General features: G+C 42.5%; 1 protein-coding gene across 1 annotated transcript in view; it reads right to left on the bottom strand.

Moving 5' to 3' along the window:
* The window catches only part of LOC111954299 (polyphosphoinositide phosphatase), a 23235-nt gene extending 4419 nt beyond the window's left edge, over positions 1-18816 (bottom strand). The window contains 6 exon segments of the mRNA XM_070435857.1: positions 5236-5257; positions 5465-5587; positions 11499-11631; positions 11633-11666; positions 11830-11978; positions 18754-18816. Of these exon segments, the coding sequence (XP_070291958.1) occupies positions 5236-5257; positions 5465-5587; positions 11499-11631; positions 11633-11666; positions 11830-11978; positions 18754-18816 (524 nt within the window).
* Between the last annotated feature and the right edge of the window lie 1556 nt (positions 18817-20372).

Raw genomic sequence — 20372 nt, forward strand, 5'->3', positions numbered from 1 at the left:
GTGAGGGTTCTAGTTCTCATCAACATGTATAGTATAATCACTCAAACTGTACAGTACTGTGAGGGTTCTAGTTCTCATCAACATGTATAGTATAACACTCATACTGTACAGTACTGTGAGGGTTCTAGTTCTCCCTCTCACCTGCATTTCGCCACAAGTTCTCATCAACATCACATCTTATGTCTTCTGGCAATGTATCTTGGAAAGTATCTTCTGGAATGTCTAATCCAACCCTGGCAGTCTTCAGGAGAAGTGTCTCTACACCCTGGCAGTCTTCAGGAGAAGTGTCTCCACACCCTGGCAGTCTTCAGGAGAAGTGTCTCTACACCCTGGCAGTCTTCAGGAGAAGTGTCTCCAACCCTGGCAGTCTTCAGGAGAAGAGTCTCCACACCCCACGTTCATGGCATCCAGTAAGGATATCTGGTCATGTGGATGGTGGTCATAAACCTTCCACCTCCACGTAGAGAAAACCTCCTCTATGGGGTTTAGGAAGGTGGAGTATGGAGGCAGGAATAGTACTGACATCCTGGGATGTGCAGCAAACCAGTCTGTGACTGCAGCAGAGTAGTGGAATTCCACATTATCCCACACAACAACGAAGGTAGGGGGAGTTTCTTGCCCCCCTCTCCTCCGCTGGCACAAGTCGATTATGCAGGTCATCCAGAAAAGAAATTAGCCTCTTTGTATTGTAGGGGCTAATGAGGGGTTTGTGTAACAGCAAACCGTCATTGGACAGTGCTGCACACATTGTGATGTTAGCTCCTCTCTGGCCTGGGACATCCACGGTTTCTCTCTGTCCAATCATAGCTGTGTATGTACCCTGTTTGGTTATTGAACAGACATCTTACCTGGACATATTGATAGTAGAGTTATTTCACACATTCACCATTTCTCTCAAAGGGTACAGTGTACAACTGCTTCATCCTTATTTTATGTTTCTCTAAGAATCTGGCAATTGTTGTTGTGCTGACCGTATTTACATTCCCAAAAGTGATAGTCTGCCAGCACTCTGTCCCGAATTTCCAGCAGTTTTATTGCATTGTTGCAAATTACCATGTCAACAATGGCAATTTCCTGCACATCCGATAGTATTCCGCCTCTCCCTCCTGTGGGAGGCAACCTTTGGATCCTACTGTAAAACACAAAACAAACAATATATTTCAAAATGTCAGTACATGTAAAAATGTGAATATACTGTATTGTACTGTGATATGTATTTCAATTATCATTGAAGGATGCACATCTCACCTGTTGTTTTGCCGGAAAATTCGTACCATTGAAGCAACTGTTGAATGCTGAAAATTTGGTTGCACCCTTAAACCGGCCTCTCTCAAAGAGAGACCATGGTTTACAACATGGTCAATAATTGTGGCCCGTATCTCATCAGAGACCACCGCTCTTGATCTTCCTCTCCTTTGTCCTCCACGCATTCTCCCTCTCCCTGCCACTCTTCTTTCCCCACCAACCTGTCTTCCTTGATCCATGTTTCCAAACTAAATCATTCCGAAGCCGTCCTCTTTCGTCTGTTTGGTAACGAGACTAAAAACATGACCTTTGGGTAGGCTTTCAGCTGAAATTGCAATCAGCTTTGTTTGGAACGATTCAATATTCTGCTGAGATTTTCTATATGTTTCAATCTGGTACTTATGGTAAGTACAGTGGTGGAAAAAGTACTCAGTTGACATACACATTTTTTATTTGTTTAAAAAAGTTATATTTAGATTTGTCAGAGGATGCTGCAGCACCCTCAGCACCCTTACTTCCTGTGGCTATGTATTTCCTGTGGTTATGTACTTCCTGTGGCTATACTATACATCAAATTCCTCATATTAAGCAAACCAGACGGCACAATTCCCTTGTTTATTTTTATTTAAGGACAGACAGGGGCACACTCCAACACTCAGACATAATTTACAAACGCAGTATTTGTGTTTAGTGAGTCCGCCAGGTCAGAGGGAGTATGGATGACAATGTGTTATATTGATATGCGTTTGAATTAGACCTGTACTGTAATTAGACCATAAAAGCAGGGATGGAAAGAGTACTGTAAAAAAACTACTCGAGTAAGAGTAAAAAGTAGCACATTTAAAAAGTACTCAGAACAAAAGTTACTATGTTACTTCAAAAATAATTTGCTATTTCAATTTTGATGGTTATTTTTATTCTCCTTTTACAAGAATGGAAGTTCATGTGAAAAGGGTGTGGCAATTGAATGCAAGCTTCACAAACAAATGAATATTTAAAAAGAAATACTTATATTTATACTACTGTATATGTAATATTGTTTACATGTAATGCTTGACAGGATAAATGTTCCACGAAACACCAGAAAATAACCAACAAGATAAGATCCAGCACAGCTGATTTTAATATTTAATATTTATCTTCACATACACACATTTTCAAAGGAATGTTCAAAATGCATATTTTTTGTGGAACTAACTCTCGAACACTCAACTCACTTCACTTCCCTCTGAATTTGCCATTCAGTTTCAGTAGGAGCTGATTTTTTAAGTTAGAGTCTATCGTGGCTCGCTTTGCAGTGAAGTGCAGTCCAGCACAGCACAGAAGCTCACAGGCGGCAGATGCAGACAGGCCTTTGTTGAGTTTGAGGGACAACTTCTTTATGGATGGAAACAAATGAAGTAAATCAATTTTGTCCGATGGACTAGCCAGATACCCATCCAGCTCCCCTGTACCAAATTCTCTAATGTTGAGGTGAGTCCATGTCTGGCTGTACCCAAACATAGTTATATGCAAAGGTTATTGTCCAGCACCTGTAACGCAACTTAAATAATGAAAAACATAACAAAAAACAGTTAAAGAAAAGACTCAAAGACCAAAAGATATCATCATATGGACAATGAGGTTAAAACCTTTTGGAGTAAAGAAATCACACCGCCTGTGATGACATCAGCTTTGTCAGTCCAAGACGTCTGGAACTTTGGCAGAAAGATTGCACCGGCAATAAGCTGTGACTCCTCCATCATTTCTCCAAAGCGCTTTTGGAGACCGTTCTGAATGGCTCTGATAAGGGCTAGGCACATTTGGCAAGATGCTTTCGGCCTTTGAAGTTTTGTTTTTAGTTTAAAAAAACTGGCAGCAGCCACCCCATATTGGTCTCAGACTGTAGAATGTTCAAAGCTGAGACCAAAGGCTTCATCATTTTGCTGTACTCATTCAAGAAGGACATTTCTGCCGGGCTCAGCCTGAAAGATAAGGTAAGGTAAATGTAATACCTCTTAGAATTCTAACATTTCATGGACAATAAATATTACTGTAATAGGAAAACATTTCATTGATTCAAAGAATTGCTACTCACATTTTCACTTTTAATTCTTCTCACACATTTCTTATGGCATCCTCCCCCTTCTCTTGTATGATATGTGTGATCCTCTCCACAGCCAGGTAAGTTGAATTCCAAAGTGTTTGATGGACAGATCAACTGCAGTTTGCACTCATTCTCTACAACTTCAGTAGCTAAGGTTGACCGGCCCGTTTTATTCCACATGGCTTGGCATTTGGCAAAAGACCACATGGACAACATTTTGTAGCTATCACTATTTGTATCTGCCAACGCAGAACCTGTTGTTGCAATAAGGTTCAGCATGTGACATGCTGAGGGAGTATTCATGTATTCTTGAACGAACAGTAGGTCTGGAGATCACTTGGCATCGAGGATGCAGGGTGGTTACCAACTCTTTATAAGCTGGTTGTTAGACCACAGAGAATGGCTGTTGGCCCTCACAGATCAAATTAATGACAAGCTTGTCAACGGTTGCCTGTGAGACACACCTGGCTCCTCCCACTGCCATAATTTCAGACATATTTGCTTGTTTGCAAGTTGAAGAGGTGTTTGATAGTTCCTTGGTTCATTTGTTGTGGTTGCAGAGGTGAGCATATTGTATTTTGTCATCTTTAATGGATGTTTCCTCTGTGGACAAAATTATTGCATCAATCTGGGCAAAATGTATATAGCCTGACCAGTTTGGTTTTATACAAATTAGCTTAAACCAGCACATAAAGTGCAATCTGTAAGTGTATGGGCTATGACAAACATTTTGTTTTGGCTCTGTAGTCCAGCACATTGGATTTTAAAAGATATAATGACAATGTGGTTAAAGTGCAGACTTTCAGGTATAAGAAGGTGTTTTTATTCATATCAAATGAACCATTTAGAAATTACAGCATGTTTTGAATAATGTCACTGTCCAAATATGTATGGATGTTGGGGAATATTGTTCTTTCTTTTCCCCAACTATAGTTTTACCAAACATGATTTTTGCCTATTATTCGAAACTCAGTGATCCAACCAGATATAGCTAGGTGATAAGCAAGCAAAAAAAAGATCATGCACATACCTAAAAATCCCAGGTCTCAAAATGTGTCATTTATTTTATCTTCACAAGTTCCTTAATTTCACTTTTAGCTATCACCAACAACTTACCTTATGGGGATGGCTAGCTACTAGTCACCATAATGTCAATGCGGTAGTAGCCCGCACTACAGTTTATAGTTCCTTCAGCTGTGTAAAGATGTTGGTCAGGGTTAGCTTCTAACTAGCTAGCAACAGGATGAGCTAGCTAAAGTTAGCATTATACAGATTGAATGCAACTGGCTAGTGGCAACACTTTGTTAGCTACATTACATAACCTACACAACAAACGCCATTCATGGCAATAACATATATTGAAGCTGAAGTGTTCTTTGAGATGCGGCCAGGGATTTCCTTCCTCATGGTCTTCAGAAGACCCGGCCTCTCGCTCTGTCTCTGTGTGTGTCTGTATTGTCTCCTGAACCTGCTCAATCTCGTTAGGCTCCATTTATTTTTCAAGTTGATTAGGAAACCTTTTTTTTCAAGGCATGTAGCTACCTTTTTTTTTTACTGTTAGAAAATCCTGCTACCGGTCATCATTTCGTTTGCATACACAGCTGTGATTGGGCTGTTTTTGCGCGATGTGTGAAATTGAATTGTATTGATCCATCTGGTCATGTTACTTGTCACTGACAAACAAGTGATCAGTTCTAGCTGCTACAAAAGGCGCAAACTTTATGTGCTTGCCATGATGATGTGTATCCATTATGGTTAGGGGTTAGGGAAAATATGATTTTGCATGGGACTGAATTCTGTGTCGCCACAAGTTTAGCTGTACAAAACTGTGTGTGTGTGTGTGTGTATGTGTGTGTACTGTATGCGTGCGTGCGTGTGTACTGTATGTGTGCGTGCGTGCGTGCGTGTACCTGCGCCTGTCATGGGTGGTACCATAGAGCAGTGTTTCCCAACCCTGGTCCTCGAGTACCCCCAACAGTACACATTTGTATTGTAACCCTGGACAAGCACACCTGATTCAATTGTCAGCTAATCATCAAGCCCTCAATGAGTTGAATGATGTGTGTTTGTCAAGGACTAGTTTGTCAACTAAACTGTGTCCTGTTGGGGGTACTCGAGGACCAGGGTCGGGAAACACTGCCATAGAGTTCCTCTGGTGCAGGTAGAAGTCAGTGGGCAGCTCCCAGAGGTGAGGCTTAGACTTTAATGACTGGTATACCTGCAGAAACTGGTCGATGGCATCCTGCCGGTCTGAAACTGAGGGGGAGAGAGATAGCGAAAGAAGGTGAGAAAGAAGAGAAAGGAGACAATATGGACAGGACTGAGGTGTAACAGGGAGTCAAATTGGTCTATTGTGTTGGTCAGTTGAGCCTCTGCTGTGGTCAGTCGTCTCAATGTCGATCTTAAATCCGACCTTGGTCTGAGGTGCCAATGGAAGATGAGAAATGGAAGATGAGGATTAAGAGAGAGAAAAGGAAGATGTATCATCTAATCAAACTACATCTACATGAAAAGCTCCAGGGGCTCCTGAGATGAAAGCATCACTGAAAGGAAAACACAATTAAAACCAGACTAGATCATGATGATGACTACACGGTTTGGGGGTGTGGCAGGTGGGTGCTGTATATATTATCGTTTGGTTGGTGCGGGTGCGCATGTGTGTGTGCATTTAGCGTCTATGTGTCACGTGTTGTATCATGTTGCGGTGGCGCGAGGTGTGATTGGTAAGATACACCTCCCTCTCTGCTCTGTAGCCACGTGGTAATGTACCAACGGCCATGGCGGGTAATTAGCCACTAAGCGAGGGAGTTTGGCTGCAATTACACGCTCTCACTCGCTCTCCCTGGTAATTTCTACAGGCAATTTTCAGCTGAAGATTTATTCAATAAATCCGGGGATAGGAGTTAATGTTAAACAATAGAAGTACATACGCAGGCACACGAGGCCACAAACGTCAATGAGAAGAAAATAAAAGTGTTTTTGTCACATTATTAGGGTGTGTCGTCGGTGTGTGTTAATTGTACATGGGAGGCAGGTTAGGGAACTGTGTGTGTGTGTGTGTGTGTGTGAGCTTAAACGATGCAGTTTCTCTGTGTTCTGTACATCCTCCACAGCTCCCAATGTAATTGATTACGTGTGTACAGTGCAACGTGATGTCAAGGCAATTACTGTCCTTCTCCAAATAACATTTATTTAAAGTATAAAACTGAGAAATTGAGTGAAAGCCTAAAATTGCTTAAGATTTAGCAAAACAGTTGTGGAGCTGGTGTGTGTGTTTGTGTGTGTTTGTGTGTGTGTGTGTGTGTAGACTTAGTGGTGATGTGGTGTGTGTGTTGTGTGTGTGTGTGGTGTGTGTGTGTGTGGTGTGTGTTGTGTGTGTGTGTTGTTGTGCTGTTGCTCTATCACAGATACTTAGTCAGTGACCCTATGACATCATACAGAGAGCTCCATAGCTCACGTCCAGCCAAAAGGAGATGAGGGAGGAAGGAACAGGAAGGGGTGCGACTGGGACTAAACTGGAGGAAAGAAGGTAAAAAAAGGCAAAACAACTGACACAGGTGAACATGTACAAGGCTGTACATCGATTAAAACAATTTCCAAGAATGACAAGTTTCCAAGCCTCTAAAAGGCAGAATGTCATTGGGGCTTCATGACTGTTCTATTAAAAAAGGGCTAAATGGACTAGAGGTATCATGGCCTTGGGGAGGAATTTGGAATTGAATTGAATGAATTAAGGAATATTCCCCCGTAAGAGAACATATGACTTGTCCCTGAAAAAATAAAACATTCCTAATGTGATTTTAGCGAAAAAAGCAATATATGGCAGAAATAGAAACTGCTGGTTGAGAAAAACATTTTGTAAACATTGTTGTTATCTCACCCTTACACAACAACTAAAGCGAGTCTGTATATCTTTTTCTCATAGCCATACAGTCCTGACCTGCACACTTGTGTAATGTTAAAAAGTGGGGTTATGACTTCATTCTTGAAGCTTTGCAGCGCGTTTATCGAATCACTACCCATCAACAACACTCCAGAAAACCTAGGAGCTAAATGCAGCCCATATCAAAATGCCACGCATTATTCAATTAAATGAAGCTACTAGAGGTTTGTTTGTCATCTCCAGTAATTATGTCATGTTTAAAACATGGCCATGGTGAGTTCATCATTACTCACTCCTCCTCAGTGAACAGAAAACACAGTTCTGAACATCATAACACTGTAGCTAATATGTACTCCAGCCAGACAATGGCGTGGCATGAAGGCGTCGCTGGAACGAACGTCGTCGGGAGACGGAGAGGAGGACCAAAATGCAGCGTGGAACGTATCCATTATACCTTTTAATAAAGATGAATACACGAACAAAAAACAACAAAACGACCAACGAACAGTTCTGACAGGTGCAACAAACACTAACCAGAAAATAATCACCCACAACTCAAAGTGGGAAAACAGGCTACTTAAATATGGTTCTCAATCAGAGACAACGATAGACAGCTGCCTCTGATTGAGAACCAAACACGGCCAAACACAAAGAAATAGACAACATAGAAACCCAGACATAGAATGCCCACCCAAACTCACGCCCTGACCAACCAAAATAGAGACATAAAAAGGATCTCTACGGTCAGGGCGTGACAGTCGCTCTCTGACCAAATGTGGTGTCCTATAGGATATACTACACCCCTAATTATATAGTGAAGTCTGGTTATGTTCTAGGATCTCTGAGGAATACATACGAACGTGATTTGACTGGTTGAAACAACGTTTAGGGTTAGATTTTCACAGATTCCTTTCTTTGCAAATTGAACGAGTGGAAATACAAAATCGATCGTGCATGCTATATGGACCTTTTTAGGATGTTAAAAAGCATTTTATCTAACAAAACGACACTTCATGTCATCTCTGGGACCCTTTGGATGATAAATCAGAGCAAGATTTCAGAATGTAAGTACACATTTCACCTTCAGAGGTGAATTTATCAAACCTATCGCGGTGAAAAAAGTGTTTTGTTGTTAGGAGCTCTCCTCAAACAATAGTATGGCATTTTCTCCGGAGTAATAGCTACTGTAAATTGGACAGTGCAGTTATATTAACAAGAATCTAAGCTTTCAGCCGATATAAGACACTTATATGTACCGACATGTGTTGTTTCTCTAAAATCTGCGATCGTGACACAAGGCGCTGCATGATTTACAACACCAATCCTACTTTTTGTCACTCTAAACTGAAAAAACTCAAGGAACATCATTATTTTCTGTGAAATAATCACTCTTGTCTTATATTTGAGTCAAACCCAAATGGTTGTGCTCAATGGTTAGCGGTATAGTGGGTTTCTCTCTCCAGGGGACAGTGTGAGGTGTGGAACGTGCCAACACACACATAAAGATACACACACGCAATACACTACGCTCACTAATGAAGACCTGGCCACCACACTGGGACATTGACCTGATTCCCACTCCCACTCAGCAGACAGGGAAGCTACAACATAGTGAGAATGCACTTACTGAACTCAAGTGCAGCACACTCTCAGGCCCCTGATCCCCTCTTTTCTCTCACTCACTTCTCAACCCCTATTTTTTCTCCCACTCACTCCATCCCAGCCAGGCCCCAGCAGAGCTCTTTGTGGATATCTTATATGACCCCTGGGGATCTATTGCACGACATTTCACTGTGATGTCGTGTTGTGTGTGTGTGTGTGTGTGTGGTGGGGTGTGTGTGTGTGTGTGTGTGTGTGTGTTGTGTGGTGTGGTGTGTGTGTGTGTGTTGTGTGTGTGTACAAGGGGCAGAGGAGGCAGATGGTGATGAGATGAGAAGACAACAGCCAGACACTCAAACACACACAGACACTAGGTGTGTGTTGAGTCAACACACAAGGTCAATTACATCAACTAGGGAGCCACAAAAGTTTTAATATAAAAGACCATGATGCAATAACATCAACGATAATAATCTCATCTAAATAAACAATTCCCCCTATATCCAATATCACCAATCTCTTCCATCAGGCCTCTCTGTTGAGTGGATCAATCCCGAGCTCACTAGGTTTGAGTTAAATCGATCAAGTCCCCCAGTAAAACACTTCAGAGTCGATTCCTCACTAAAGTCCTGAGCAGGAAGTAATGTGTTGGTTGACGAGCTGATAAAACATTTGTGTCTCTGTAAGATGGCAGTGTGACTGAAGGGAGTTATGGGTCCTGTGGTGATGATAGACTGAATGGGGGGAGGTGGTGTGTGGACGCGTATGTGTGAGAGAGTGAGAGTTTGTGTGTGTGATAGCATGATGTGAGAGTGTGAGAGTGGTGTGTGTGTGTGTGTGTGTGTGTGTGTGTGTGTGTGTGTGTGTGTGTGTGTGTGTGTGTGTGTGTGTGTGTGTGTGTGTGTGTGTGTGTGTGTGTGTGTGTGTGTGTGTGTGTGTGTGTGTGTGTGTGTGTGTTTGTGTGTGTGCGCGTGCATGCATGTGCATGTGATAAGTATTTTCACGTGGGAGGTGTGAGGGTGATTCAGGAGAAAATTCTCTGGGAGACTCAAGGGAATTACTACAGCTCTATTAAATCCTCCACTAAACAGGAGAGATATGAGACAGAGACAAGGGGAAGCTTTTCTAATCAACTCTGTGTCTACAGTGTTCTACAATACCAGAGGTCTGTGAAGTAAGAAATAGAGCCCTGGTGATTTAAAGGGATAAAAGGAACACTTCTAAGCCAAGAACATAACACTTAGTGCTCTGTATTGAAGATTTCCCCTGTGTTCTTTAACGGCTGTTCTAAGATACTCCAAGGCAACAGCAGTGGAGAGTTCTACCCCTCTGCTCTCTACTTTAACTCTTCTCTAGAATGTTACTGGAAATTAGAATGTGTCCTCAAACAACAGTGCCAGTAAATACAATCAATAAATAAATGGACACATTTACAGTGCATTGGAAAGTATTCAGACCGCTTGACTTTTTCCACATTTTGTTACGTTACAGCCTTATTCTAAAATTGATTAAATAAATAAACCCCTTCCATTTAAGAATGATGGAGGCCACTGTGTTGTTGGGGAGCTTCAATTCTGCATAAATTGTTTGGTACCATTCCCCAGATCTGTGCCTCGACATAATCCTGTCTCGGAGCTTCCTTCAACCTCGTGGCTTGGTTTTCGCTCTGACATGCACTGTCAACTGTGGGACCTTATATAGACAGGTGTGTGCCTGTCCAAATCATGTCCAATCAATTGGATTTACCACAGGTGGACTCCAATAAAGTTGTAGAAACAGCTCGAGGATGATCAATGGAAACATGGGCGAAAAATTACATTTTGGAAGATTTTTACATTTTGAGTCTCATAGCAAAGGGTCTGAATACTTATGTAAATAAGGTCTTTCTGTGTTCTTATTTTAATACAATTGCAACAATTTCTAAAAACCTGTTTTCACTTTGCCATTATGGGATATTGTGTGTAGATTGATGAGGGAAACATTTATTTAATCCATTTTAGAATAAGGCTGTAACATAACAAAATGTGAAAAAAGTCAAGGGGTCTGAATGCTTTCCGAATGCACTGTACATTTAGGGTTGATTTATGAGGATAATGTCCAGCTCTCTACAAAGTGGTTGTCTACCAGAATACTCTACAGCCATAGTATCCACTGTAATGCTAACAATGTGCCTTCACAGTGTGTGTGTACGTGCATGCGTGTGTGTGTGCAAAGTCATGGGAGAGAGTACGTACAATTCACTTGATGTATGATATTATTAAGAGGTTGCCGCTCACCGTACACTGGGTCAAAAAACTCGTCATTGATTTTCTTTGAAATGTAAAGCTTTGGGGAAATGAAAGATGGTGGGAGAGGGAGGAGAGCTGGATCTTGTTATGTAACAAGAGTTCAGGTCTGGATGACGAATCAGTGTTTCCATGGTAACGGGGAGAGGCAGGGGTGGTAGGTTCATGGGGGGCAGGGCAGGTGTGGGAGGAAGGACAAACAGATGAGTTGGCAGGGCTCACATTATCTGACAGAGAGAGCATGGAGGTAGTGGGAGCACTGGTTCAACAGTAGTGGGAGAAGGGGAGGGGGGTGAGGGGGTGTGGATGGTGTGAAAGGAATTCACTAGTGGGTAAGTAAGCAGTGGTCTCATAATTACAGGGCAGGTGTGAATGGAATGTATGTGTGTGTGGTGTCTACCTGAGAAACCATTGCTGTCGTAGCGGGACAGGGTCTGCATGATGTCTTTGGAGTGCTGTGTCCAGGGGGCTATCTTGCGGTAGGTCTTGACCCTGTGGCCCAGCTGGGAGCCCCTGTACTGCAGAGACAGAGTGGCCCCCATGGTCCCCATACAGCTTCTCAAAAAGCCTGAATGGGGGTAAAGGTCACACAGGGGGCACCGCACGTTTAGAGGTTAGAGAACTGAAGTTGCTGTATATTTGATGTACTGAATGCTTTAAGTTCTTATGTCAGCTTTTAGTAATGTTTAAATGAATCTCTGGCGAGAGTAAGGAGTAGGGTAGGGTTTAACCTGACACAGTCCGTGTCGAACTGCAACCTTGGCTTGTCAATCATGCCCAGAGAGTAGAGCTGATAGGCAAGAGCACACTGCCCCACTATGAACTGGGCGGTGTTAGTACGGTACAGACAGTCCACACAGTTATTCCTCAACACACCCGTCTGAGGTGAGGAGAGGAAATCTCAACAACAACAAAAAACATCTCAAAGTGGGTTCTGGTAAAAGTCGGGCATCATCTCCATCTTGAGGTTTCAATGTCAACAGCCACCGTCAGTTCTGGTGTTCAATACCTTTCTAAAGCCCCTGACCCAGATCCACTGCAGAGTCATAGGAAATGAACAAGACAACATAAATGAAAAGACAACATCTTTTAATCCATCATTCCTCACTTATATAAGCTACAAAACAGGGAGAAAAAACATGGCTGTCATGCTAGGAGCAGCCAAGCCACAGGAAAACAGTAAGTTGATATGTGCCCACTTGAGGTGAGACATCCAGCAAGGTCTCCCCACCCGAGGAGAGTATGTTTAGTATGTTTGTTGGACTTTTATACTCCAATTTTCTAGAGATGGCACAACTCTAAGTTTCTGAATCTGAACACATTTAGGACAGGTGCATCAAGGAGTAATTCTCCAATGCCACAATGGCCTAAAGCACTGTATGATAACAACCAGAGGAACATACGCTCTACTCGTAGCATATCTTTCATCTCCAAGATTACCATCCAATCTTCTCTGCTTATCAATTTAGTCACTCTAGGCTTGCTTCATTGCCAGGTCCAGCCCCAGGCTCTTATGCAAAGCATCATAAGCTAATGTTTATTCCATCCATGTCTTGATTTGATGGGGCTGAACTCAAGATGCAATCTAATCATAGCTAGAGATACAGTATTAAGACCTAGCTGTACTAGCCTGATAACAGATTATATAAGCGGTCATGCTGACATCTCATACAGGAGACAAGGTTACAGGCCAACCAAGGCTGGCTGAGGAACCAGTATTGTCCTGCCTCTTCCCCAGCAGAGCCCAAAATCCTTTTTTTCCATTCTCTTTCCTGCTTTTTATTCCTTTTCTTTTAGAAAACAATTGCGGTTGTCTTAGAAGGCTGGGCCTCCAGAGAGCAGCATGGTAGCCTCCAAGTGAGAAACCCCAGAGCTACTCAGAACGTCAGATGTCTGAAAGTAAGAAAAAATAACAAATTAAGAAGTAAACAGAGGTCTCTTCTTCATTTGCAAAGCACGTCCGCTCAGGAGACTAGAGTGGACTCAACAACCCCGCCGGAGACGAGAGAGTTGAGTGCTTTGTGTGTGCATGTGCATGTGTCTTGAGTTGCTTAGGAGTGAGCGCTTGCATAAAAGCGAGGGAGTAGGAGGGTGTTTGATAATGTAACATAAGGCCAGTAAATACAGACAGTAGAAGCATGGCTAGTAGGTTATGTAACCAGATGGAAATGTCAATGCATGTAAATTAAGATATGCAGACATTGTGAGCACCCCTCCACACCCTGATTCAGCATGAACTGTAATCTACTCAGAAAGTCAGGGAAAACCCTGGCCATGACTATAAAGCAAGACCAGCTCCCATCTTACACACCCATCCATTCCCATTACTGGATATAATTCATATCGGAAGTAAAGATTCAACATTAAATTGCTATTAATGCATGATTGTGAAATATGATTCGCTATCAGATGGAACTTTACTTAAACAGCCCTCTGAGGGACTGTTTAACCTTAAAGTTGTTCTCTTGTTATGTCAGTCAGTGACAGTCACTCAATTAGTCGTGTCAGCTAAGACTTTTTAGATTGGTAATTTAGTCGAGCCACCTATATAAACTTGTAGTAATCTTGGCAGAATACCGACCAGGCACGCAGGGCACGTGCCCAGGGGCCCTGACCTCCATGGGGCCCCCATTGATTTTGTTAGTCACTCTCACTCAGATATCATATTAACATGGCAGCAACATTTTCTTTACACCCCATGGCAAAATGTGTAGAATTGCAGGAAAAGTGCATGTTTTCATGAGCTTGGGTCCCAGGAAAACCCTGAATTTCTCATTTGGTTCCCAGGCTGAAATTCTTTAAGAACTCCTGGTCTAACCCTTTAAAACAAGCTTAGCAATTATCACAACTGAAACCAATTATGACAATTTAACACCAACCCCGCCAACAACTCTAGTGGGTGGGTGACAATGTGAGTGTTAGGGGAGGTAGGCATAGAGGTATAGGTTGTGTTTCCCCCTTAATTGGTTAAAAGGTTAAGGCTAAAACTTGGGGAGGGAAAGCTGATCCGAGATCTGGGTTCCTCCATACCATACCTCCATATCTTGGTGTACCGGGCCATGTCCCAGGCGATGTAGTCAATGCAATGTTCCTCCTCCCTCCCTAACACCACTCCTCAGTCCTCTGCCTGCACATGGCCAGAGCTTGTGCAAGCAATGGACGGTTGTGTTTGGCTATTTCTGTCCTCGCTCCCTTGTGTCAACATGCGCAGGACACCTGAGCTCAACAGCAAGAAGGGGTGTATGTGTGTGTAATGGCGTGTAATGGCGCCGGAGGGGATGGCTGACGTTACGTCTCCTAACCAACTGTGCTATTTCGTGTGTTTTTTCACATTGTTTGCACATGTTTCTGCTATTGTGTTACTTTTCATTCAATTTTGTACTTCAGCTTATTTAGTAAATATTTTCTTAACTCTATTTCTTGAACTTCATTGTTGGTTAATTAAGGGCTTGGGTCTACACCTGTTGTATTCGGCGCATGTGACAAATAACATTTTATTTGATGTGTATTTAAGGTGGTTTTCAAACTGCTTATAATCACTAGCCCCTAACCAGTTTCATCCCTCTAGGGTTCCTCTTTTATCCCTCTTTCTGTAGCTAATTAATATAACACACCAGGCTATTGTCCAGTCACACAGAGATGTAATTCCAGGAATCCTGGTTTCTTAGAATAATCCTCAATTTAAATCCTTAATCATTTTCTAGTGTCTGTCAACACTTAATTTTAACCATGTTGGAGTTTACATCAGATTTCCCTTGTTTCTTCCTCTCCCTTTGTTTCCTCCTCCACCCACCACAGGGAAAGAGACATCAGAGACACACACTTGAGAAAGCAGTAATGTCATAGAAAGCTTGGAAAAGAATACTATAGTTTCCAACACATATTGCAGAACCAGGAACAATCACTTTCTTTCAAAGAGAGAATAAAACAACATGGCTGATTGAGTCATAGAAGTGGTTTCATAACCATAATAACAGAGGCCTTTGAGTTTGAAGTCAGTTTTACCACCACATAAGCCCACGACATCTATTTACCACCACAAACCGACGCTGGTACTAAAACCCCACTCAACGAGCTGTATATGACCATAAGCAAACAAGAAAATGCTCATCCAGAGGCGGCGCTCCTAGTGGCCGGGGACTTTAATGCAGGCAAACTTAAATCCGTTTTCACCTCATTTCTACCATCATGTCACAACCAGAGGGAAAAAAACTATAGACCACCTTTACTCCACACACAGAGACGTGTACCTACTGACACAATGCCCAGTTAACCCAGAAGCCAGCCACACCAATGTGTCAGAGGAAACACCGTACACCTGGCGACCGTGTCAGCGTGCATGTGCCCGGCCCTCCACAGGAGTCGATAGAGTGCAATGGGACAAGGACATCCCTGCCAGTCAAACCTTCTCCTAACCTGGACGACGCCCCACGGGTCTCCCGGTCGGGGCCGGCTATGACAGAGCCTGGGCTCAAACTAGGATCACTAGTGGCACAGCTAGCACTGTGATGCAGGGCCTTAGACCACTGTGCCACTCGGGAGGCTCTCCAACACCATCATTAAGTTTGCTGATGACACAACGGGGATAGGTCTTATCACCAACAATGACAAGACAGCCTATAGGGACGAGGTCAGAGACCTGGCAGTGTGGTGCCAGGACAACAACCTCTCCCTCAATTTGAGCAAGACTAAGGAGATGATCGTGGACTACAGGAAAAGGAGGGCCGAGCACACCCCCATTCACATCAACAGGGCTGTAGTGGAGCGGGTCGAGAGTTTCAAGTTCCTTGGTGTCCACATCACCAACAAACTATCATGGTCCAAACACACCAAGAAAGTTGTGAAGAGGGCACGACAATGCCTTTTCCCCCTCGGGAGACTGAAAAGATTTGTTATGGGTCCCCAGATCCTCAAAAAGTTCTACAGCTGCACCATCCAGAGCATCCTGACCGGTTACATCACCGCCTCGTATGGCAACTGCTCGGCATCCGACCACAAGGCGCTACAGAGGGTAATGCGTATGGCCCTGTACATCACTGGGGCCAAGCTTCCTGCCATCCAGGACCTATATACTAGGCAGTGTCAGAGGAAGGACCAAAAAAAGTCAAAGACTCCAGTCACCCAAGTCTGTTCTCTCCACTACCACACGGCAAGCGGTACCGGAGTGCCAAGTCTAGGTCCAAAAGGCTCCTTCTACCCCCCAATCCATAAGACTGCTGAACATTTAATCAAGTGGACACCTGGACTATTTGAATTGACACCCCCCCCCCCCCCCCCCCCCCCGCCCCGCGCTGCTACTCAATGTTTATTATCTATGCATAGTTAACCCTACCTACATGTACAAATTACTCGACTAACCTGTACCCCTGCATATTTACTCGGTACCATTATCCCCTGTATATATCCTCATTATTGTTATTTTATTGTGTTACATTTTATATTTAAAACCGCATTGTTGGTTAAGGGCTTATAAGTACACATTTCACGGTACGGTAACCTTTTGTATTCGGCACATGTGACAAATATTTTTGGGAGTTGATTTGATTTGATCGGATCACCATCACCTAGGACTTGACAATGGTTAATCAAATCTCATGATTGGCTTCGGGAGAAGTTCTGAATATCCTTGAGTGGCCCAGCCAGAGCCCGGACTTGATCCCAATCGAACATCTCTGGAAAGACCTGAAAATAGCTGTGCAGCAACGCTCCCCATCCAACCTGACAGAGCTTGAGAGGATCTGTAGAGAAGAATGGGAGAAATTCCCCAAATACAGGCCACTCAAGGACATTCAGAGACTGTGTGCTTAAGGTAGTTGTCCTGTTGGAAGGTGAACCTTCGCCCCAGTTTGAGGTCCTGAGCGCTCTGGAGAAGGTTTTCATCAAGGATCTCTCTGTACTTTGCTCTGTTCATATTTTCCTCGATCCTGACTAGTCTCCCAGTGCTGCTGAAAAACATCCCCACAGCATGATGCTGCCACCATCATGCTTTAAGGATGGTGCCAGGTTTCCTCCAGACGTGACGTGTGGCATTCAGGCCAAAAAGTTCAATCTTGGTTTCATCAGACCAGAGAATCTTGTTTCTCATGGTTTGAGAGACTTCAGGTGCCTTTTTGTGTCTTTTTACTGAGGATTGGCTTCCGTCTGTCCATTCTACTATTAAGGCCTGTTTGGTGGAGTGCTGCATAAATACATGGTGTGGGACTCGTTTCACAGGAACATTGTAAAATACGCTTTCTCTCAATGAACCAGCCTTAACGAATTTTGTTTATTTACAAATCAAATTTGATTGTGCAACATCAGTTTTATAATTTCTTCATTGTGTGGCCGCCTAGAGTGCTCTCTTTCCACTGCTGTGGTGCTGAATTGCAGCAGGAATTGGGAGTTACCCTATTACCCTACGGCGTGGTCTTACAGTTTTACCACTAATGCTGTCTTATCCATTTATAAAATACTATAAATGGAAAGTGAAATACAAATTATTTTCCAACATTCCCTACATAGAATGGTATAATGTAGTTGTAGTTTATTTCTTTAACAATTGTTGTACTTTATTGCTTTTCTATATATATTTTTTTATTACAATCTTACAATTTTATTACAATTACCATGGCTAGTATTGGGTGTTAGATTATTTGACTCCTCTATGGGAACTTTGTAATATTTAGAATAGCCATGGAGTAGTCTTTGTGTCTCGGAACATTTGGTTGTCAATATACAGTTTATCAAATACGAGAGATCTATTCTCCTTGAAGATTGGGTACAGAACTTTGCCACGTTTGTAACGCTCGTCGTGGGTGGAAGAAGAGGAGGACCAATGCGCAGCGTGGTAAGTGTCCATAATGTTTTAATACGAAACTGAACACTGAACAAAAACAATAAAACGACAAAACGAACAGTCCTGTACGGAGAAACAGCAAACAGAAAATAATCACCCACAAAACACAATGAAAAACAGGCTACCTAAATATGGCTCCCAATCAGAGACAATGACTGACACCTGCCTCTGATTGAGAACCATACTAGGCCAAACACAGAAATAGAACAATAGAACAAAACATAGAAAAAACAACATAGAATGCCCACCCCAACTCACGCCCTGACCAAACTAAAATAAAGACATAACAAAGGAACATAAGGTCAGAACGTGATAACGTTCTGCAATTTACTTCGGGAACTGATCATTCATGCCTATTTTCGTGCCAGCGAGACTTTTACCCAGGCTTTTAACCGTTATTTTATCTTTAAAGAAAGCAAATTTGGAAAGATCGGCTGCTCCTATCTCAGTCCTCTCTGTCCGAAATGATGTACACGTTGGAGTTGGATTTTGTCGACAGCTTCGCGTGGGATCTGAAACACTGTAAGAAATAATTCCTTCATCACACTTTCAGGAACTTCTCCTTATTGATCCTGGATACCAAGAAGTACCAGCTTTTCTCTCATAGATCTAGTCTGTATGTCACGTAAGGCTTCTCTCAGAAAGATTTTAAAGTTCATTTAACGTCCATTTCAATCTTATTGACTGTCCCTTTTAGCTTTCTTCATTGTCGTAGCTTTTTCGTCACTCGTCTCGAGAGTCCTTTACATCTTTACTGACTAATTAAAGTATGCCCAGTTTATCATTTATTGATTTTTAACGGATCGCTTTCCACCCTTACCATTCCCATGGATGTCTGTGTCCGTCGAGGAGTCGTGTTTTCTTTTGGAGATTCATTCTCCATGTTTACTCTCCGTCATGTTTGGGTGTTGCTTGTTTTCATAATATTTGTCAATACATTTCTCTAGCCTTATGATTTGTTTTGTGTTGTTATCCAGATTGAAGGTTATTACCCATGAGTATGTGAAGTGCTAATATTTAATCTAACATGCAGATATTGAATATTACGTTTTTATCTTGAGGCGATCTGCACTGTGTTCAGTCCGCCATCTTGTTTAGGTCCTGCTATTCTTGGGGGACCTCAGCATTTGATTGGTGATGTTAATTAGACGATGAGAGATACTGGAATCTGGAGCTCTTGGAAGAATAAAAGCTGGGCTTAAACTTAGATTTTTCAATGTTTACTAACGACATGCCACTGACTTTGAGTAAAGCCAGAGTGTCTATGTATGCGGATGACTCAACACTATACACGTCAGCTACTACAGTGACTGAAATGACTGCAACACTCAACAAAGAGCTGCAGTTAGTTGCAGAGTGGATGGCAAGGAATAAGTTAGCCCTAAATATTTCTAAAACTAAAAGCGTTGTATTTGGAACAAAACACTCACTAAACCCTAAACTTCAACTAAATTTTGTAATAAATAATGTGGAAATTGAGCAAGTTGAGATGACTAAATTGCTTGGAGTAACCCTAGATTGTGAACTGTCATGGTCAAAACATATTGATGCAGTAGTAGCTAAGATGGGGAGAAGTCTGTCTATAATAAAGCGATGCTCTGCCTTCTTAACAACACTATCAACAAGGCAGGTCCTACAGGCCCTGGTTTTGTCGCACCTTGACAACTGTTCAGTCGTGTGGTCAGGTGCCACAAAAAAGGACTTAGGAAAATTGCAATTGGCTCAGAACAGGGCAGCACGGCTGGCCCTTGGATGTACACAGAGAGCTAATATTAATAATATGCATGTCAATCTCTCCTGGCTGAAAGTGGAGGAGAGATTGACTTCATCACTACTTTTATTTATGAGAGGTATTGACATGTTGAATGCACCAAGCTGTCTGTCTAAACTACTGGCACACAGCTCGGACACCAACGCATACCCCACCAGACGTCTCTTCACAGTCCCCAAGTCCAGAACAGACTATGGGAGTCACACAGAACTACATAGAGCCATGACTACGTGGAACTCTATTCCAAATCAAGTAACTGATGCAAGCAGTAAAATTAGATTTAAAAACAGATAAAAAACACCTTATGGAACAGCGAAGCAACACAAACATTGGCAAAGACTCATGCATACACACACACGATAACATAAGCACTATACATACACAAGGATTTAGTACTGTAGATATGGGGTAGTGGTGGAGTAGGGGCCTGAGGGACACAGTGTGTTGTGAAATCTGTCAATGTATTGTAATGTTTTAAAATTGTATAAACTGCCTTAATTTTGCTGGACCCCAGGAAGAGTAGCTGCTGCTTTGGCAGCTAATGGGGCTCCATAATAAATACAAATACAATGCATCTGTTGTTTGTCATGTAGACTAAAAGGGCGTATCTTTGCTATAAAATATATTTTTGTATTCTTCCTATGTCAGAGCATCTCGCCACAACACTT

The sequence above is a fragment of the Salvelinus sp. IW2-2015 genome, linkage group LG28 (genome assembly GCF_002910315.2).
Source record: "Salvelinus sp. IW2-2015 linkage group LG28, ASM291031v2, whole genome shotgun sequence".
Classification (NCBI taxonomy): Eukaryota; Metazoa; Chordata; class Actinopteri; order Salmoniformes; family Salmonidae; genus Salvelinus; species Salvelinus sp. IW2-2015.